Below are 22,781 nucleotides of genomic sequence, written 5' to 3' on the forward strand. Positions count from 1 at the left end.
AGCAATTGCCTATACAAAGGTAAATAGACATTGTAGGTTATTTTTCTTGAATCATTTTGCTGCATAGTAAATTGCAATTACATGTCAGTATAATGTTACTGATCTATAGAATACACTTTGAACTGTGAGGTATGGCAACTCCCTATGAGAGAGCTAACATGTAAACCTGAATATTTTGATTTTTTTTTTTTTTTAGCTGCCATGGATGGGTAAGACAAAAAAAAATCCAGCATTCAAAGATCCTAGAAACTTTCTAATCTAATCAATTAAAATAAAATCCTTTAGTAATTCTCAGCTATTTCCTATCATTTCCATGTTGGAGCATTGTTGAATGGACAAAGATGAAGTAAATACTGAAGTGAAGCTAAGTTTGTTATGGAATTATGGATTAAGCCAGTTATTAAAAAAAAATCCGCCAGGTAACTGCTCATTTACTTTACATCAAGTTGAGATCCCGATGTGTGTGTGTGTGTATACACACACACATACATACATATATATATGCACCCCAACTTTATAATTCAAGATTGCAGTTAAATACTTCTAATTCACTTGAATTACCATGGTAATAAGACAATTAGAAACCTTATATTTTCTTAAAAAGGACATGCTTAACATTTTCTGACATTACTTCTAAACTCAGATGAAGCACAAACTCCCCCCACAAAACAAATATTCCGCTTTAAAAGTTAAACAGTTGAGAGTTGGTAGCAAAAGCTATCCCGGTTTAACATTTCCACCACAGAGACAAATAAAGGTTTAACCGCTGTTTAACAAGCACCCAATGGATAAGAAATTAACATGAACTAATTAAAATTAGAAGGTAATACTGCCATTCCAGTTTGAATATTTTCAATATTTGTTTCATACTTTTAAAGTGGGACAGTAAAGCAGTTTTCCTGTTTTGCTGCAATTTCAGTTTAAATCCTTGCCCAGATTACATATTTAAAATTGGATGCTGTATCACTCATACATTATTCAAATTCAGAAAATAAATCATGATTGGTTAAATGTATTATAGGTAACTATCACAAAACATCCGTAGAAATAAAGGAATTCCAAAAATGGAACCAAACAGAAGAAAGACTAGAAGAACTACCAGAAGTGGTTGAACATTAGGTCGAAGAATGGATCCAAGGTAAAACAAACGGGGTGTTTGTACATGAAAGAAAAAATAAACTTCATGTTTTGTCCCCATTAGTACTGTACTCAAGAAGATGATAGTCCCTTTTCCTAGTGTTCAAGAGACAGTCTTTAATATACAGTGCTGGGCAGGCACTTTAGTGACAACATAAAAATTACAGTGGTTAGAAAAAGTGGAAAATTACCAGCTTTAAATTAGTAAATGACCAAATCTGTATTTTTGGCCTAACTACTAGAGAGGATATGTGTATTTAAGAAACTAATTTTAAAAATCTTAACTCCCTCATTTTAAAACCTAAATGTACTATAATGAAGATTCTTTTAAGCAGCGTTTCTGCCGAACGAAGAAGCATCATAGATTATTAGACTGCAAGAGAGATCTCTGCTGACCTATGTAGTGATCCAAATACAGGAAAGCTGTGTTACCTGCCAAGTGGAATTTCTGAACACAATGCAAATCTTGACTCTACTATAGACTACCACACCAAATGACCTAATCACACAACAGAATACAAGACCACAATGAGATTAATAGGCTGTTTTCAGGGTAGTAAATAGGTGAAGGGATTAGAAGAGGAATACCATCTGGGTCAACAGGAATTAACTCTTAATTAATAAAGCAATTTTAATTTCCACTCTCCTGTTATGCTGGATAAAAAAAAGCACTTACTGTATTATCTTACAATGCAGGCAAGAAAGCAAAGAAGTAACTTGGTGTAATGGGTTATCTTGCATAGTACCTACTGGTACCAAGGGAACGTATGGAAATCATTCCCATCAGTAAAGCACCTCGAGAGAGGACTGAGAAAAGTGAGATATAAACGAGTTTTGTTTGTGCTACCCTAAATCAACTACAAAAAGTTAAAAACACTCCTCTCCTTCCTCATGGCATACTTAAAATAGCAAAAATGTTTTTCTTAGAACAATCTTTATAAATAAAAATATGGAGAATTAAGGATCCATAAAGTGACTTTGCTAATGCAAATTATGGGGGAAATTTGGATTAACTCAATGTAAAGAATTAAAACACTTAATTTTAAATACAGTGAAGTTTCCCACAAACCACTTTCCCCAATAAATGCATCTTCAAAGAAAAGCTGCTGAGCCAGAACAACCTCACAGAATCATTAAGACAACATAAAATGAAGGAGTAAATGTTCCATATTCCAAATAATTTACTGAGGTTTCTTTAAGCCTCAGACTGTTTTAACTAATTTATAGTTAAAAAGAAAAATTACAGAAAAATGTTTAAAACTTTGTACTGTTCTACAAACTAATTTAAAGGTCGTGAGATTTATTTTTTAATTTTTTTATTGATGCAAGGCACTTTTCTTTTTTGGGCTTCATTTAGAAAAAAATAGTGCTACACTGGTTATTCTACTTAGAACTATTTTGGACAAAGAAAAAATGGGCTAAACAAACTCTAAAAAGAACAAACACAACATTTGGCTTTTGAAGAAAAAAGGAAAGTGACTCAAAAGTCTAAAACTTCTTGTTTTTAGTATCTGGTATTACCAAGCAAAATATCTTCCTTTTGTTCATTAAACTTTTTTTTCTATAGAATAAACAAATTAGGAAGATAACAGGAATGGAAGCAATACTTGGATCATGTTAAAGTAAGAAGAATTAGCTTATGTTATGATTCAAAGATAATAAGGTATTAAGTTTAAAAAAATAAAAGGGTAATGAAGCTACTAAAACAGAAATGTGGCAGATTCCTGCATTTGTTAATGTTTCCGTAAGAGGTTCCATCATAAAAGTGAACTGTAAAATTATTTTTAAAATGTTATAGAACACAAAATGAATTTTTAGCAAACTTTAGGAAATTCTCGTTATAAATTACCCAGATTTTATAAACAAATCCCCCCTAACTTGCATTTTGTTTAAAGTAATAACTTTATATCATACAAATAAATTTCAAGTATGAAAAGTGCATTATTGCAATAATACCTCTTTGCAAGTCCAAAATTCTTCGTTTATAATAAAACTGTAAAGTGTAAAAAAAAAAAAAAAAAAAGAAAAGAAAAGAAAAAGAAGAAAGGAGTAAAACCATCAGTGCCATCTATTGCAGAAGTCCAACATCTTAAAATGTTGCCCAACAAGTTGCAGAGAAACGCCTGGAAGCAACATATAATTAAAAAAAAATATATATGACTTGTGTTTTTACCATTTTACATTATTATTGTCTCTAGTATCTTCTTCTTCCCAAATAGAAATTCACATCCTCTCTAATGTTGCTTGAGTCAGCCATTCTGTGCAGCTGCCACTTGCATGTTTCCAAAATCATCATCTTCTTCATGTGTTCTCTTCAAACTGCCTAAAAATTATTGCACAAATATAACACATAATGGGAACTTAAACTCATTTGTTAGAATGTTAGAGCTAGTAAAACTTCATTTTCATAAAGCATTACTATGTATATGCACTATGAGAATTCCATGACTGAATTTTTAGTAAAATGTTAGTAAATTCTTTTGATATAAATAACCGAACCTTTATCTTCATAACAAGATACATTTCCCCTCTTGAGAATTAACTATGTGTTAGGTATTACAATCACTTTTAAAACAGTTTGAAAACAGAATTGTTAAAGAGATTATGGTACCTAAATGTTTGGTTACCAAGTTCTTTAGCTACCATAAACCTATGACTTAGAACATAAAATTTAAGAGATTAATTTTATATTTGTACAATTTTATTTTGTAGATATAATTATCTTTTTGCTTTCACAGACACTGCCAAAAATATTTTTCCACTGAAGCTGTGGTTTTATTACCAAGAAGTCTACAGCTGGGAGAAAAGATGGTATGCAAGAGATAAAGAGGAGATTTTATCTACTCTTTACATCAGAGTCTGCTAGTACAGAAATTTCTCACACTGAATCAAAGCTATCACTACATGACCAACAGTTATAATAAAAAAATTTGAGTCTCAGTGGAGGGAAACTTTAGGGGAACAACTAAACTGGTAAAGGGTCTGCTGTGTTATCTGCCTAACAATGGCACAGGCTTAAAGTTATGCCCAAAAGGTTGTGCTAAATCATGGTAATGTTAATTTAGAGTGGATTCTAACATGAAACTAACATTTCACTGTAAGATTAATAAAATAAGGATATAAAGGTAGTATCAGGACAATGGAATGAAGCAGAAAATATGCTAGCCATAAAGCTAAATACAGGCTATAGCTGAATTTCAGATTAAGTGCCGTACCTAAGAGGTATGAGAAATAAATAACTAATGCAAAGCAGAAAGTGAGGAGGTACAAATAAAGTTCTATAGGAGTTTCAAATAACTAGGGACTGGAGGAAGATTAAGTTAATCTTCATTTCTCTTGAACCATGTAAACTAAGATTTTAAGGATAGAGACACTGAATGTTATGCATTCTTGGTGGAGAAAAAACACAAATGAAACCATTAGTTCAGTTTTCTGGAGTGCCTATATAAAGAGGAACACTGCGAGATACCAAGATCAGAAACACCTTACTTATACTATGATGCTCTATGTCTTCTTCTAGGAATTAAACCAATGAAGGATTCTGTACAGGAAAAAATACATCAGAACTATCTTTTGTGAAAATAGATCTGGCCACAATGTTTAGAACAGACCAAGTAAGAGTTTGGATAGGAGGCCAATATGGACCTGAAATAGAACGAGACTCAGTAAAAAAAGAGACAAACAAGGGTAGCAGGTCTTAGAAAAGGAAGATAAAAGTTAAAAGATTTTGAACGCATGCTTGGATCATTAACTTTGAAAATAGGGGAGGGAGTACTCTGACATAAGGAAGAAAGGGAGAAGGGATTGAAATACTGATGACAAGAGAAAAATGGTTGGCTCACGTTGGTCACCCTACTTAATTTGAAACTTGCTTTTATTTATTAACCACCTCTTATTTTTATTAAGATCGCCTGAATATACTTAGAGCCCCTTCTCCAGATCCCTTATTTTAATCTTTACAGCAGTTATACTACTTAAAGACTTAAACTAAACCAAGGAGAAGTTTGATCTTTGAGCTAATATATTCTATTAACCAGGTACAGTGGTGTACACACAGCAGCAGCTCAATGTAATATACATGCAGTCTTTATAAAATTAATTTGCAGTTATCTTGTGTGAAATTCAATAGTCTACCCAAACTTTTCTAAACAATTTAAATTGTTCAGTATAACTTGTAAAGAGCAAAAGATGCTTTCTACCTTTTATACCATCATCTTTCTCTCCAACCTTCTCCAAAATGACAAAAAATCCTTACCTGTGGGTCCAGAATGAACAGATAATGACCTTTCTATCTGGAGTGGTGACATCATCTGTATTGTTAATTTTGCTAGGTAGATGGCTTCATATTCCTAAAAAATATTTAATTAACATGAATATACATTGAGATTCTTGGGTACCAAAAGAGTGATTAATGCATATTATTATCGGTATTCTTAGTTTATACTGAAATATCTGGTGCCATACTGTTGTAAGAGAAATGCAAGTTTAGGGGCACCTGGGTTGGGTGGCTCATTCTGTTAAGCGGCTGACTTAGTTGCAGTTCAGGTCATGATCTCAGGGTTGTGGGATGGAGCCTGGCGTCGGTACAGAGTCTGCCTGTCCCTCTCCTTCCCCCTCTGCCACTCTCCCCACTCACTCCTTTCTCTCTCAAATAAATAAATATTTTTTAAAAGGAGAAATGCAAGTTAAAAATTCCTATCTCTTAAAAACTAAAATAAAATTCCTATCTCATACTTTCACATTTATTGAAGAAACTATAAATCAAGTCAGTTTAACAGCTTGCACTAGGGTATCATACACTGAACTGCTAGTCAGGCAGTATCTGTTCTCTGCCGCTGGGGTGTTAGTTATATGATCTCTAATTTTCTCTGTTAACACACACACACACACACACCCAAAACGCTCATAAAATAATTGTAAGAATAAAATGAAATAAAATTCAATGAAGATAAAATGTTATACAGTTGAAAATAAAATGAGAGTAATATAAAGCATTTAAAGGATTCAAATATATATTTGGTTTTCTAATTCCTTAAAATTAATCGTCCTAGGGGTGCGTGGGTGGCTCAGTTGTTAAGCATCTGCCTTTGGCTCAGGTCATGATCCCAGGGTTCTGGGATCAAGCCCCACGTCGGGCTCCCTGCTCCACGGAAGCCTGCTTCTCCCTCTCCCACTCCCCCTGCTTGTGTTCCCTCTCTTGCTGTGTCTCTGTCAAATAAATAAATAAAATCTTAAAAAAAAAAAATTAATAGTCCTCTACTTCCAAAGATGGAAGAATAAAGGCATTCCTATCCCTCTCTCCTTTCTGAAAACAAAAAATAGAGAACTCCTTATCTGATGAAAGTAGGAAACATCCATAACCCTGAATAAGAGAAGAATGAAAAGAACTGATTACAAATTGGTCAGAATAGTGGTTACCTTTACAAAAGGAGAAAGAGTGTTTGTGGTTAGTAAGGGGTAACACAAGGGCTTTTGTGATCCTGGCATATGTTCAATTTCTTGACCTGATGGTGGTTACATGGATGTTTATTTACATCTTATGCCTTTTCTGTATGTGTATTACATTTATTTTTAAATGGAACCAGACCAAGGTAGGCATACAAGATGCCTGATTGCAGAAATTAGGCAGAATGGGTACATTTCAAAGTGCTCCAAAAAAAGATGGTGGATCTAAGATAAATCTAACAAGCCCTTACACAGTATTATAGGAAATATGAGTGGGCTGTGGGGATGAGGTAGGGCATATTAAGGAAAATGTGAATGCCCACACATGCCGTTTTTGCAAGAAGCAGGGTACATGTATGTAGCCAAGTATCTGATCTTAGCTAAAGATAAAAACGAAACCAGTAATTCTCAAGCCTGGCTATACCGGAGGATCACCTGAGGAGTTTTAAAATACATATATGCTCAAGACTCACCCCCAGTGATTGTCATTTAATTGGTTTAGGTTCCCCCGGGTGGTTTTAATGTGCATGCTGTGTTTATCAACACAAACAAGAAAATCCTGTGACATAAGAGGCTCTGCTTCTTACTCATCAAGTTAACCCACCAGAGAAAAGTGGTGAGAAAGATTTCCAAAACAAGTAGGAAAATTTAAGCTGTCTGCCTTCCCCAACCACTATCCAGGTTCCTCTCCCACAATTTTATTGTTGGGCAAATAGCTGTTCCAAGAATACTTCCAGTAGTAGTAGTTTTAGCGTAAAGATGTCACAAGGGGGAAAAAAGCAACTTTATAACCCAAAGTCACATTAAGAACAGTGCCAAGACTGCACCATGAAGCAGATGAAAATGATTAATTCTCCATGAAATCAATGAGTATGGCATTTCTTTTAAGGTTTTATTTATTTGAGTGAGAGAGAAAGCACGAGCAGGGGGAAAGGGTAGAGAGAGAAGCTGATTCCCCACTGAGCAGGGAGCCTGATGTGGGGATCCCAGGACCCTGAGATCATGACCTGAGCCGAAGGCAGACACTTAACTGAGCTAGCCAGGTGCCCAATGAGTATGGCATTTCTGAAATTGAGTTCAAAGAAGAAATAAAAGGACTCATGGAAGAAATGTAACAATGAAACAGATGACATACAAACTATTAGAGCTCAATGGGAGAGAAAAAACCCACAGAAATAATGAATGAATGAATGAATATAATAGAATCAACAAAGAGAACAGACCATACTAATTCTGGCATAATACCAATTTTCTCTTTTTTCCTCGACTGTTTCAAACTGCAAATATACTACACTTCCTATCATTTTAGAAAACAAACAAAATCCTCCTTAATAACCCTAGTTTCCCCTCCAACTACTGTCGTTTTCCCCTTCAAAGTATAATTCCTAAAATTATCTATTCTTGCTATTTATATTCCTCTCTTCCCATTTTCTCCTGAACTCTGAGCAATTATGTTTATCCTCCCCCATCCACAAAACCTGTTTGTCAAGGCCACCAATGACCTCATGTTCCTAAACTAATGTCAATTCTCAGCCTTTATCTTATTTAACTTATTATCAGCTTTTGATACAGTGAATCATTCCCCACTTTAAGATTTATGTATTTATTTTGAGAGAGAGAGAGAGAGAGAAAGAGAAGAGGGCAGGGAGAGGGAGAGAATCTCAAGCAGACTCCCCACTGAGTGTAGGGCTCAATCTCATGACCCATGAGATCATGACCTGAGCCGAAACCAAAAGCTGGGCGCTTAACCAAATTAGCCACCCAGGTGACCCCATTCCCTACTTCTTCAAACACTTTCTTCACTTGACTTCCCAAACAACAAGCCACCCTGATTTCTTTCCTATGTCAGTGGCCATTCTTTTCAATCTCTTCTACTAATTCCTCATCTCCCAACCCTCTACACGTTGGAATGCATTAGGATCTGTTTTGGATATTATTCTCTATCTGCACTCCCCTAGTGATCTCACCTAGTCTCAGGGCTTTCAATAGCACCTATATACTGATAATCCTAAAATACATGGTTCTTTCCCATGAACTCTGGACTTTATATAACTGCCTATTGTCTAACGGCCCTCTCAACCTTAAGATGACCAAAACTGAACTCGATTTTACTCCCTTCAAACCTTTTCGTGCAGTTTCTTCCATATCTTCCATAAAGGCTTAGATCATCCTAATCTCCACTCTTCACATACAATCCATCAGCAAATCCTGTCAGCTATACAGTCAAATAAATCCAAAATGTGATCTCTTCTCACCTCTTCCCCTACTACCATTTTGGTCCAAACTAACATTTTCTTTTGACTTGTAGGGATTTGGGGGTAAGGGCAGAAGCAAGTATACTTGTTAGAAAGCAACTGCAATAATGTAGTCAAAAGAAAATTAAGGAAACAAGCCATGCAGATATTTGGGGAAAAGCATTCTAGGTGTGGGGAGATAAGAGCAAGTGCCTTGAAATGAGAACATGCATAGTATTTTCAAGGAATTATGAGAAGGTCAGTGTGACTAGAACATACATAGTAAGCAGATGGGATTGTAGATTATAACTTGAGAGGTAAGGGACTACACATGTAGGGATTTATAAGCCATTATAATAAATAAGGCCTCTGGCTTTTAAGTGGAGGAGGAATAACTTCTTGTAGTAAAATTCTGCCTATGGTGCTGAGTATACCATGTTGAATACAGGATACTGTAAATTTCATAAGAAATACATATGTTCTACACAAAGAAAACTTTAAAACACTAAAGGAAATAGTTATGCGAATAAATGGAATATATTCTTAGGAAGACTAAAAATATAAAGGTGTCAATTCTTTTTCAACTGTGAACTTAGCAGTTACTTAAAAAGATATAGGGCTCTTTCCAGCAAAGTTCACACCAAAAAGTAAATGTTAAGAAGTTTCCAGGAAAATTCTAGAAAGAATATTAATGAGGAAATCTTAAGCTATACCTTAAGTTATTTATATAATAACATTGTATTTAAAACTGTTTAATACAGTTGCAGCATTAAGCAGAGCAATGGAACAGAATACAAAGTCCAGAAATAGACCCATGTATAGATCAGAGTTTGGTATATAATAAAAATGGCATTTTAAATCAGTTGGCTAAAGACAGATTACTTAATAATATAAAAAGAGCTCTTATAAAACAAAGAGGAAAAAGACCAACAATCTGATAGAAAAATGGGCAAACCACAAGAGTTGCCACTTTTACCACCATGATGGCAATGATCAGAAAATCTAATAAAATACTTTTGGCTATTGGCATTGGACAGGAACTACTAGGAAACAGGTACTCCTTGTTTCCTGGTGGTTTACATTATTTCACCCTTTTTAAAGACTATATGGTAACATCAAATTTCAAATCCCTCTGACCCAGCAATTCCATATATATATATATATATGTTATCATACAGGTATATTTCAGATGTAAACAAAGATGTACCTACCAGTATACTTCTCCCAATATTGTTTATAATCATGAAAGGCTAGAAACAACCTAAAACGTTTATGTATAAGAAATCATACGAAGTTGTGATGCATATATACATTTGTACATATTCATATAGGAACATTATGCAGTTAGACTTGTATATATATTGCTGAATTTTTTAACATGTGTATATTACTTTTACAAATACAAAAATAAATTCTAAAAGACAATGTTTTTACACAACAGGATTAAAAGGCAAAGAAACTTAGTTTTGTATTTTATAAAAAAAGAATAAAAAGAAACATTTTACATAAACATGCTAGAGTAAGAAATACCAGTTTGTTTTAAATGAATGAAAAAAAAGTAAAATTTAAAGTTTGGTAACTGAGACAGTCCATTTTGTTAGTTTTTTTTTTTGAAGATTTTATTTGAGAGAGAGAGAGCATGAGTAGCCGGTGGGGGTGGGGGGAGAGGGGTGCACCGAGGGAGAGGGAGAAGCAGACTCCCCGCTGAGCAGGGAGCCTGATGTGGGGCTCAATCACAGGACCCCAAGATCATGACCTGAGCCAAAGGCAGATGCTTAACCAACTGAGCCACCCAGATGCCCCTGAGACAATCCATTTTGTAACGCTCTTGATGTCTCAATGTGAGATTTATTCCCGCATACATAACTGGATAGAATCAGCCAGAGGACATTCTTCAATCTCTGATATTCCTTCTTAGAAAAAAATGAACTAGTTTAATCAGATACTATTTAATCAAATAGAAGAAATTTCTATCAATTGTTTGATTTACTTTTTATTTTCATTTAATTTAAAAAAATTTTTTAAATTTAAATTCAATTAACATATAATGTATTACTGGTTTAAGAGGTAGAGGTTAGTAATTCATCAGTCTTATATAAAATACCCAGTGCTAATTATATCACATGCCCTCCTTAATGTCCATCGCCCAGTTACCCCATTCCCTCCACCCCACCCCAGCAAACCTCAGTTTGTTTCCTATGATTAAGAGTCTCTTATGGTTTATCTCCCTCCTGATTTCATCTTGTTTTATTTTTCCCTCTTCCCCTATGATCCGATTTGTTTCTTAAATTCCACATATAAGTGAGATCATGATTACTGTCTTTCTCTGATGGACTTATTTCGCTTAGCATAATACCCTCTAGTTCCAGCCACATTGTTGCAAATGGAAAGATTTCAATTTTTGATGGCTGTGTAATATTCCACTGTATATATAATACACACCACATCTTTATCCATTCATCTGTCGATGGACATCTTGGCTCTTTCCACAGTTTGGCTATTGTGGACATTGCTGCTATAAACATCGGGGTGCATGTACCCCTTTGGATCCCTACATTTGTATCTTTGGGGTAAATACCCAGTAGTGCAATTGCTGGGTCACAGGGTAGCTCTATTTTCAACTTTTTGAGGAACCTCCATGCTGTTTTCCAGAGTGGCTGCAACAGCTTGCATTCCCACCAACAGTGCAGGAGGGTTCCCCTTTCTCCGCATCCTCGCCCACATCTGTCGTTTCCTGACTTGTTGATTTTAGCCATTCTGACTGGTGTGAGGTGGTATCTCATTGTGGTTTTGATCTGTATTTCTCTGATGCTGAGTGATATTGAGCATTTTTTTGTATGTCTGTTGGCCATTTGGATGTCTTCTTTGCAGAAATGTCTGTTCATGTCTTCTGCCCATTTCTTGATTGGATTATTTGTTCTTTTGAGTGTTGAGTTTGTTAAGTTCTTTATAGATTTTGGATACTAGCCCTTTATTTGATAAGTCATTTGCAAATACCTTCTCCCATTCTGTCAGTTGTCTTTGGTTTTGTCAACTGTTTCCTCTGCTGTGCAAAAGCTTTTTATCTTGATGAAGTCCCAATAGTTCATTTTTGCTTTTGTTTCCCTTGCCTTTGGAGATGTATCTAGCAAGAAGTTGCTGTGGCTGAGGTCAGAGGTTGCTGCCTGTGTTCTCCTCTAGGATTTGGATGAATTCCTGCCTCACACTGAGGTCTTTCGTCCACTTTGAGTCTATTTTTGTGTATGGTGTAAGGAAATGGTCCAGTTTCATTCTTCTGCATGTGGCTGTCCAATTTTCCCAACACCAGTTGTTGAACAGACTGTCTTTTTTCCATTGGATATTCTTTCCTGCTTTAAGATCAGTTGACCATAGAGTTGAGGGTCCATTTCTGGGTTCTCTAGTCTGTTCCATTCATCTATTTGTCTGTTTTTGTGCCAGTGCCGTACTACTGTCTTGATGATGACAGCTTTGTAATAGAGCTTCCAGTCTAGAATTGTGATGCCACCAGCTTTGGTTTTTTCCAACATTCTTTTGGCTATTTGGGGCCTTTTCTGGTTCCATACAAATTTTAGGATTATTTGTTCCAGCTCTGTGAAAAAAGTTGATGGTATTTTGATAGGAATTGCACTGAATGTGCAGACTGCTCTAGGTAGCATAGACATTTTAACAATATCTGTTCTTCCAATCTATGAGCATGGAACGTGTTTCCATTTCTTTGTGTCTTCCTCAATTTCTTTCACGAGTATTCAACAGTTTTCTGAGTACAGATTCTTTGCCTTTTTGGTCAGGTTTATTCCTAGGTATCTCATGGTTTAGGGGGCAATTGTAAATGGGATCGACTCCTTAATTTCTCATTCTTCTGTCTCATTGTTAGTGTACAGAAATGCAACTGATTTCTGTGCACTGATTTTATATCCTGCCACTTCGCTGAATTCCCGTATGAGTTCTAGCAATTTTGGGGTGGTTTTTTGGGATCCTCCCAAACTTCCGGCCCCAGAACCAAAAGCTTGGGGCCCCACTCCTCAATGAGCCCTCAGAGAAAAGCATCAATCACTCCTGTCTCCCTGGTCTCCATCTACACTCTGTGTTCACCCAGCCCGTGACCGAGCATTTCTATCTCAGACCACCACCCGTTTCCAGCATCTAAACTCTGCAGACTTCTGTGGTGCGTTATTGCGCCACTCCTCCTGGGGGAGCAAGGGGGGGTCTTGCCGGTTCTGCCACTTGCTGAGCCCCTGCTTGGAAAGCAGTCACCCAACTGTGCCGCAGTTTGTGGTTTATGGCAACACCCCAGCTGAGAGTCCACTCCTGGGCTCATTGTAGCCAGCTTCCCCGCTCCAATGCCTGGGAACTCTGCCACACTCAGACACCCCTGGTCTCCTGTGATTCTGAGACCACACAGTCCCAACGAGGGTTCCACCCCCGCTTAGCCACCTTGAGTGCCTTTAAGGCTAGGATGTCCCCTACCCCCCACCGGAGCAGACTTCTAAAAGTCCTGAATTTGCACTTTGCCGCTCTATCAATTTCCTGTAGCTGGCTTAGAGAGGCTCCCTCCCCTCACGGTTTATTTTCCCATATATCGTCTTGGATTCACTTCTCCTACCTCCAACCTTGCAGAAAGTGCTCACTTTTCTATGTGCAGAGTTGCAGCTATTCTTTTTTTTTTTTTTAAGATTATTTATTTATTTATTTGAGAGAGAGAGAGTGAGAGAGAGAGAGCACATGAGAGGGGGGAGGGTCAGAGGGAGAAGTAGACTCCCTGTGAGTGGGGAGCCTGATGCGGGACTCGATCCCAGGACTCCAGGATCATGACCTGAGCCAAAGGCAGTCGCTTAACCAACTGAGCCACCCAGACGCCCCCTCCTTTTAAAGATTTTTTTTTTTTTAAAGATTTTATTTATTTATTTGAGAGAGAGAGAGAATGAGAGACAGAGCATGAGAGGGAGGAGGGTCAGAGGGAGAAGCAGACTCCCCGCCAAGCAGGGAGCCCAATGCGGGACTGAATCCCGGGACTCCAGGATCATGACCCGAGCCGAAGGCAGTCGCTCAACCAACTGAGCCACCCAGGCGCCCTAAAGATTTTTTATTTAAGTTGCAGCTATTCTTTTATTCCTTTCTTAGATCTCCTGTTGAGTTCACAGGTGTTCAGAATGATCTGATAGCTATCTAGCTGAATTCCTGGGACGAGATGAAACTAGGGTCCCCTACTCCTCTGCCATCCTGGACTCTTCTAACATCAATTATTTTATCTTACATTTAACAAGGTGCCTTTAGCCCTTTTTTCACAGTAATGGCAGCTTTTAAGAAAAGACTTAAAAAACAAAAAGGAAAATACCTTTAACTAGAAATGTAAATTTGAATAGAAAAATCAAATTAGGAGGTACTTGCCTGGCTCAGTTGGAGGAGCATGCAACTCTTGATCTCAGGGTTGTGAATTTGAGCCCCATGTTGGGTGCAGAGATTACTTAAAATAAACTTAAAAAGGGGCGCCTGGGTGGCTCAGTCATTAAGCGTCTGCCTTCGGCTCAGGTCATGATCCCAGGGTCCTGGAATCGAGTCCTGCATCAGGCTCCCTGCTCAGCAGGAAGCCTGCTTCTCCCTCTCCCACTCCCCCTGCTTGTGTGCCCTCTCTCGCTGTGTCTCTCTCTGTCAAATAAATAAATCTTTAAAAATAAATAAATAAAAATAAACTTAAAAAAAAATAATGAAATCAATCAATCAAATTAGATTATGGAAATTTTTAAGTATTTAAAATAAATTCTAGGGTGTCTGGGTGGCTCAGTCAGTTAAGCATCTGCCTTCAGCTCAGGTCATGATCTCAGAGTCCTGAGATCGAGCCCCGTGATGGGCTCCCTGCTCAGCAGGGAGCCTGCTTCTCTCCCTCTCCCCATCCCCCACTCATGCTCTCTCTTGCTATCTCCCTCTCAAATAAATAAAATCTTTAAATAAAACTTAAAAAATAAGAAAATAAATTTTACACTTAAATTACATAGACGTAAGATTTTAATTATCCTCCTTTCTGACTACTTTAAACATGAGGAGGAGAGAAGTTACCTGAAGTTGATGAACAAATCCAGCATTAGGATTAATACAAAATCTTCTTTCTTGAACATAAGCAAATGCATCTCTGAAAAGAAAAAAAAAAGAAAACTAAGGTGATGGTATTCGTTCATGAATTAATCTCAATTTTTTTAGTATCTACCTAAAATAGGAACTTATCTAAAAATTTACCTGAACAGGAAATCATAATCATAAAACTTGTGCTACAGAGAGGTAGCAAGCTATAGTGGAATAATCAACAGCATGGGCAGATGAAAGATCACCATACCTCTGTTTACCAGGTTGTGTTCTAAGGGAAGCTGCTCAACTTTCTAAGCTTTATTTTTCTTGTGTGTAAACTGGAGTTTATAATAGTTCCTATTTTGGAGGGCTATTATGAAGATGGGTGATAGTAAATGTAAAGCACCTTGTGAAACATCTATTACAAAATATGTGCTCAAAATTTTATCATTGTTTAAACAAGGAGTATATCTACTTTCTTGTGTTGTTGTGAGGCTTAAGTGAGATAAAGAGCCTAGAATAGCACCTAGATTCACTATTAATATTATTACTGTCAAGACACCAAATAATAGAGAATATATAAAACAAGTCTACCAACGAACAAAGCATTTGTATTCAAATAATATTAACTGATACTTTTAAGCAACCTTTCCATCAAAATTTAAACTTAAAGGATACCAAACAAACTAAAGATTTTGAATGTCTACTGTGTGTCAGGAATGTGGATCCAATGCTGAACGCAGCTCAAATGAAGAGAGTTAACAGGGAACATGGTATAATGATGGACAGGTTGACACAGGCATACCAAAGTTTTACTGACCATGATAAGAATTATTAAGGATCAGAAACCTCTGAGAGCTTTTTGGGGTAAGGTGATTATTTGGTCAGATTTATCTTTTGAAAAGATCAACTGTAGTGTGAGGGAAAAAAACAGACTGGAGAAGTAAAGAATACATGAAACCACTAACAAGGCTACCACTGTTAGAGTCCAAGAAAGACGTGACTGGAGCTTGGATTAGGGGATTAAATGATGATGAAGAGAAAGATAAAGAGACAGATTCAAGGTATATTTTAGAACATAAAAGAGACAGGATTTGGTAATGGGTAAGGTTGGGAGATAGGGAGTGAAAGACAAGGAGTTGTCAATGATTACAAGACTTCTAGCAAGACACACTAAAAAAAAGAAACACTGTACACTGGCCAGGTTTTTGTTTTGGGGCTCTCTCTTTTTTATCTAGCCAGTATGCTTCAAAAAGTTGATTCTGGTTAATAAAGCCTATACTGAATTGCGAATAGAAGCTGAAACAATTTCTAGGTTAATTTTTCATCCAACTACTGTTAAAGGAAAACATAATAAATTAGCGTTTTAAGCAAGGGAAGCAATAACATCTGTGTCTAAGAGTTTTTAAACTCGGGCTAAACAATTCTCTAGCAGTAAATAATTAGTTTTCCATAATTTTTCCTAACTGTAAGTACCCTGGCTTCTTAACAACATTTAGCACTAGCTCCCTAAAACCACAAAATATTAGCCAAGTAGATCTATATAAGGTAGATAAGCTATAAAGGTTAAGAGACTAATTATGGGATAAAGAGCCTGCCTAATCAACATGAATAGATGACAAAATCAGGATTATCAACTTTAAAATCCGAAACTGTTTCCTTTAAGCTTCATTTTACTGAGAATTTAAATTGTGACTAGGTTTCAGAGTACTTTCTTACCTGTACTTCATTCCAAATGTTTCCATAATGTATGCAATAACAAAGGCAGCACTGAAGAGGGGGAAAAAATTTTAGAAAAAAATAGAAAACAGAACTCATTAATGAAATGCTAGAGAAAGAAAGATAATCTCCTAACTTCATACCTCCTGGAGATTCCTGCATTTCCATGGACAAGAACTTTTCCTGAAAAACAAGAAATAGTTATTCTGACAAAAAAACATCTAATTCAGCAACTAAAATATATTGAAACCATGTACCATATCACAGTATGATAAATCTTTTCTTAAACATTTTATATTTTATACATACCACACTTAGATATTTATTAACTTTCAATCTTTACAATTTATACTTTGAAATTAAAGGGATTTAAAAGTGACCCAAAACTGGAAAATAGTTATATAGGAATATTTAAGAAAGCCTATCCAAATGAAGCAAGGAGTTGGGAAAAAACAAATTTGGGAATAGTCTATTACATACAATTGCAACTTCCATATCCTGCATTTAAGACAAATGTTAACTAAAACATTAACTGCGGGCGCCTGGGTGGCTCAGTTGGTTGAGCGACTGCCTTCGGCTCAGGTCATGATCCTGGAGTCCCTGGATCGAGTCCCTCATCGGGTTCCCTGCTCGGCAGGGAGTCTGCTTCTGCTTCTCCCTCTGACCCTCCCCTCTCTCATGTGCTTGCTCTCTCATTCTCTCTCTCTCAAATAAATAAATAAAATCTTTAAAAAACAAAACATTAACACAGAGTCCCCTAAAACTAAATATTAAGCAAGTAAAGAAAATATTATTTACCTCCAGTTTGTAAGCTTCCATCAATAAATTCTTTAGTCTGAAGGCAAAAGACAGTGTGTTTTAATAAAACATGTGGATTAATACAAGCATAAAATATACATACGGTAAAACAAATATACTGAAAAAATTTATTTATTTATATTAATAAAAATTGCCTTCATTCAAGAATTTCCAAAATGCTACAAATGCACCTATTACAAATTTTAGAAATTATACAGGATCTAAAATTTAATTTGAATTTAATAAATTCAAAATGTGATTTCTCAGATATTTGGAGATCATAAAAAGGTTTTAAAAATAAATATTCTTTAAAATATAATCCCATAGTTTTCAGTCATAACAAAGTAAAAGCAGCATAGGAAGGAATTAGTTTCATTATTATTAAATTTTAGAACCATAATTAAGAAGTCAAATCATAAAATTTAAATGAAATTAAAGCAGGATACTTACCATGGGAAAATAACGTATTATATTTTCAACTGGATTATCTGCAATATCCAAGACTAAATATCTGAAAATAGAGTATTTCGTGATAAGCACACTTTCAGATAAAACTCTGTGTATAAAAAAATTCAAAAGTTCTTGACAACCATGAAAATAATGCAAAATAACTTTCAAAGTATCATATTCCCAAGAATTGGGTCATAGATTTTATATTGTTTAAATGCACAGCATTTAAAGCCTTAAATAATAAGTTAACATTTCTGACACCTTTGTATAAAAAAAATCTATCTGGTTAAAACTGAAAAATCACATGAAGGAAGAAAACTTTCCTCTAGATCAGAGTGGACCTATAATATAAAGAGAAAAAGTGTCTGTATTCTTTACTGTTATTCTTCTATTTCTACTAACTTCCCCATGGACTAGAAGATTCTTCTTTGAGTGGCCCTCTGCTCCCTCCTCACAATGCTACAGAGGACAATTCAGAGGAAGCCCAAAGTCTGAAAGAGAAGAAGGTAATCAAAATGGAAGTTTAACGGAGCAATGAGTCAAACATCCATTGCTTGAACTAACCTTCAGTAGAGCAAAAATCAACCAAGAGACTACCTGTCCTATAATTTTGCACTTTGGAAAATACTGATAACAAGACATTATTAATATGCTAGGCTTATTTTGTGAAAACCTTCCTAACCTATCCTAGAGCCCCTGTTTATTGGTACAACTATAGTAATTATTTTTTTCTTTTCTTTTTTTTTTCTTATTTATTTATTTATTATGTTAGTCACCATAAGGAGGGCATGTATTGCACGGAGCACTGGGTGTTATACGCAAACAATGAATCATGGAACACTACATCAAAAACTAATGAGGTACTGTATGGTGACACCTATAGTAATCAAGTTACAAAATTAATTTTTAAAGTCAATATTGCCTTAAAAATGACAGTCCTTTAGTGATCATTTAAGTAGTTAGTAAAGCGATCATTTAGGTGGTAACAACTTCAAAAAATTCAGAGTTTATCAGAGAGAAGCTGAAACTCAGTATCCAAGGATAATCCAATGTAAAAACCAAAAGGATTCAGACAATGACTGTATCCTAAAGTGATTCTGTAGACTGAACTATTACATAAAACACTGCTTTAAGAAAAAAAAGTTAATTCAGAGTCAATCTAAAATATTTTACTGCATTTCATTTTGAATGTTAAAAACTATTAGCAGTCAGGGTGCCTGAGTGTCGGTTAAGCATACGAATCTTCATCTCAGCTCAGATCTCGATCTCATGTTGTGATTTCAAGCCCTGAGTTGGGCTCCATGCTGGGTGTGGAGCCTACTTTTAAAAACAAAAAAACAAAAAGAACCCCCCCCCCCCCCCAAAACAAAAAACTATTAGCAGAGAGGCATCTGGCTGGCTCAATCCATAGAGTTGCAGCTCTTGATCTCAGGGTTGTAAGTTCGAGCCCCACACTGAGTGTAGAGATCACTTAAAAATAAAATCTTTAAAAAACAAAAAAACAGAAACAAAACTATTAGCAGAACTATCAATCTATAATCCAATATTCCAAATCTAAGGAGAAAGGGTTCTTCCATTAGGATAAAGAAGCTGTACCCAGGACATTTTGGTACTAAAAACAAAAACTCTAGACAAATTAGAAATGTATAGTATGGCATTTTTAAATATCATGGCATTTTCTATAATATATGTAAGTCTGTATGTGTGTAGACATAATACACATATGTATAATACAGTTAAGATTTAGAGGAATATGCCAAAATGTTAACTAAAGTGTTTCCTCTAGGTTGTGAATTATGGATGATTTTATATTCTTCTTGGCATCATTCTGTATTTTCCAAAGTATCTATAAAGAACAAGGATTTTTTTTTTTTAAGATTTTATTTACCTATTTGAGAAAGAAAGAGAAGGAGCAGTGGGCAAGGGCAGAGGGAAAGGGAGAAGTAGACTCCCTGCTGAGCAGGGAGCCCAACGCAGGGCTTGCGATGTTACGACCCTGGAATCACGACATGAGCCCAAGGCAAATGCTTAACTGACTGAGCCAACCCAGGCACCCCAAAACCAAGGATTTCTTTTACAATTAGAAAAAAAAATTCAATCTATTTTATTTTAGAATATAGACATTCCTTTTTTAAAACAAGCTTTTATTAACTGAAAAATGTGTACACATGGTAAAAAATTCTAACAGTATAAAAATATTTGCAATAAAAAATAGGCCCCTCTAGCATCCCAGACCCTGAATTTCCTTCTCAGAAGCAACCACTGTCAGATTCCTGGTCTTTTAGCCTAGAAATTTTCTATGCATGTACAAGAATATATGCCTAATATACTGTGTATATTTTTAAACACACTGAGAGTATACACTTGTTTGTACACCTTGCTTTTTAAATTTAATAAATCTTAGTGATTATTCCCAATCAACACACTTAGAAATATTTCATTCTTTTTCATGGTTACAGTATCCTATTATACATTTTCACGATATACTTGGGAGTTGTCTTATACTGATGGACACTCAGGATGCTTTCATTTTTACAAACAATAAAGCAGCGCATTAAAATATTTTTAACATACATGCTTTTATATACACAGAGAATATCTCTAGAATGATATTTAAGGGTTAATAGTAGCCGCCTCCCAGGAGGGAAGCTAGATGGCTGGGTTTAGAGGAGGAAAGAGACTTACTTTATTTATATACCTTTTTTCTACCCTTTTCTTGTACCATGTGTAATACATATTCTTTATTTTTAAAATAAAGTTAAAATAACATTAAAAACCATTAAATGCTCAACCACACTCATTATAATGAGAAAGGCAAATTAGAACTATACGCGACATCATTTTTACTCTAGGAAATTGAGTCATTCACTTCAGAGTGGGAATGTAAACTGACACAACTCACTGGAGGGCAATCTGCAACATCCATTAAAATTTTAAATGCTCACATTCTTTGATCCAGCAATTCCACTTCTACAAATTTATCCAATTGATATATTCACACATGAATTAAATGACATATTTAGGGATACCCACTATATTAGCAAAAGACTGGAAACAACCTAAAATGCCCAATAGGTGACAGGCTGAATAAATTTTAGTATAGCCATACAACAGATTACTATACAAGTTTAAAAAACCAATGCATCTAAGTAAGGATATGAAGCAATCTCTAAAATATATTAACATTTTTAAAGCCAGTGTAAAAAAAAAAAAATTGTATATATGTAACATATAACCCCGGGAAGATTCTCAAAAAGTAAGAGTGGATGCCTCTAGAGAGGGGAACTGAGTATCTAAGGCATAGAAATAGGGAACCTCTTCAGTATACATACTGTACATGCATTTGAATCTTTAAAATTCTGCATTATATGCATTACTTATTTAAAATTTAAAGGAAACTTATTTTTTAGGTAATATACTATATAACCATCCTTATAAAACAGATATGTACAGGGCAACCCTCTCGGGTCCCTCCCTCTTCGGGAGCTTTGTACCATCACTTTACTTATCACATAAACTTTGCTTTACTGCCCACCAAAAAAAAAAACCAAAACACCAAGAAGAAAAAGAAAACAAAAAAAACAAAACCACACACACCCACAAAAACAGGTATGTACAGAAGACTGCTATAATAAAATCAATTGAAATATAAACTACATTACATGTTTGCTGCCCATAACATTTTAATTAATCACAGCAGTAATTCTTACCTAAATAATTGTTGAAAGTTTGGTTTAACAAAGTTTGCTTCAATATTTTGTCTTATGCATATTATATGGGTTATTCCATATTTCTGCAGTATAGGTAGCTATAAAAAAAAGAGGGACAGGGAAAGAAATAGTTTAAAATACAAAACATCATCTTATTGTAACACAGATGTTTGAAAATATATAGGGCTGAACACTACAATTAGCATAACCATATCTGAACTTTAAGTACAGGGAATTAAAGCTAATTTTGTAATAAAATACCTGAAGTGATCAGCAAGATATTTCAGTGATTCAAGATTAATATATACTACATATCCTCAAAAGGCTAACAGGATTATTTTACATAATTTTAGAGCTTGTTGAGACCTTAAAGATAATTTATTTCAGAAACAATACTAGATAGTGGTTAATTTAAAGGCACGGGCTTTGGAGTCATGAGAGCCCAAGCTCTATATTCCAGCTCTGTGGCTCAGTTTTCCCATGGGAAAATGGGGGAAATACTAACCTTTTCACTGAGTGGTTGGACAAATTACCCCTGTCAGGTGTTTGGCACAATGCCTGGAGCACATGGCAAGTGTTCAGTAAGTGGTAGTCACGTATACTGACTAAAGCCTTTATTTTTTAGAAGGGACTACTAAGGCATATACAGTTACTGAACATCACTGACACAGTTAATAGCAGTACCAGGGCCCAGATCTCTGGACTACACCAGGCCTCTCCCAGTATACTTCTTCTACTACAAGCCAGAATTAATTTATACAGTTCACAGACTAGTAACATTTCAGTTTAAAAATTCTTCTAAAGTTAAAACTGGCAAGTCCAAATGATATTATATTCTGTGGTGCTTTTTTGGCTCTACATTTAAAGCAATTTAATATGACAATCCTAGATATTATCAAGTAAGTTTTTATTTGCAAGTGATTATAGGTTTCAGTGAATATAATGATGTTTGATAATGTACATGTTATATACATGTAATATATAATGTATATGACATGATATATATTTCAATAGTTAGAATGTAAATTCCATGAGAACAAGGATTTTGTTCACTGATTCATATTAAGTATGTGTAACAGTACCCTGAACACATTAACTGTTCAATAATTGAATGAACAAAATCATCCTGGCAAGAGGAATCAGAATTCATAATCTTGAGTTTTCTATGATACTTTCAGTTTATACTCCTATATATTTAATTCCCACTTTCTGCATTAAATAGTCTATA

The 22,781-nt window shown here is 35.4% G+C and overlaps 1 protein-coding gene and 1 long non-coding RNA gene across 3 annotated transcripts in view; one reads left to right on the top strand and one right to left on the bottom strand.

Moving 5' to 3' along the window:
* The first annotated feature begins 1,059 nt into the window (after positions 1-1,059).
* Positions 1,060-4,798, top strand: LOC118002402. The gene is made up of 2 exons (XR_004677041.1): positions 1,060-1,138; positions 3,876-4,798. It is a non-coding gene; the product is annotated as an uncharacterized LOC118002402 (long non-coding RNA).
* Positions 3,154-22,781, bottom strand: part of STYX (serine/threonine/tyrosine interacting protein) — a 37,853-nt gene continuing 18,225 nt past the window's right edge. The window contains exons 4-11 of one of the 2 annotated variants that reach the window (XM_034992830.1): positions 21,554-21,651; positions 17,844-17,904; positions 17,394-17,430; positions 16,739-16,778; positions 16,596-16,646; positions 14,871-14,943; positions 5,393-5,486; positions 3,154-3,460 (exon numbers count right to left, since the gene is read on the bottom strand). In XM_034992830.1, the coding sequence (XP_034848721.1) occupies positions 3,387-3,460; positions 5,393-5,486; positions 14,871-14,943; positions 16,596-16,646; positions 16,739-16,778; positions 17,394-17,430; positions 17,844-17,904; positions 21,554-21,651 (528 nt within the window). In that variant the 3' untranslated portion in view covers positions 3,154-3,386. The remainder of the gene's footprint in view (positions 3,461-5,392; positions 5,487-14,870; positions 14,944-16,595; positions 16,647-16,738; positions 16,779-17,393; positions 17,431-17,843; positions 17,905-21,553; positions 21,652-22,781) is intronic. The other variant, XM_034992831.1, reaches the window with a different exon arrangement.

The sequence above is a fragment of the Mirounga leonina genome, unplaced genomic scaffold (genome assembly GCF_011800145.1).
Source record: "Mirounga leonina isolate KUSES-001 unplaced genomic scaffold, KU_Mleo_1.0 Mir_82, whole genome shotgun sequence".
Lineage (NCBI taxonomy): Eukaryota > Metazoa > Chordata > Mammalia > Carnivora > Phocidae > Mirounga > Mirounga leonina.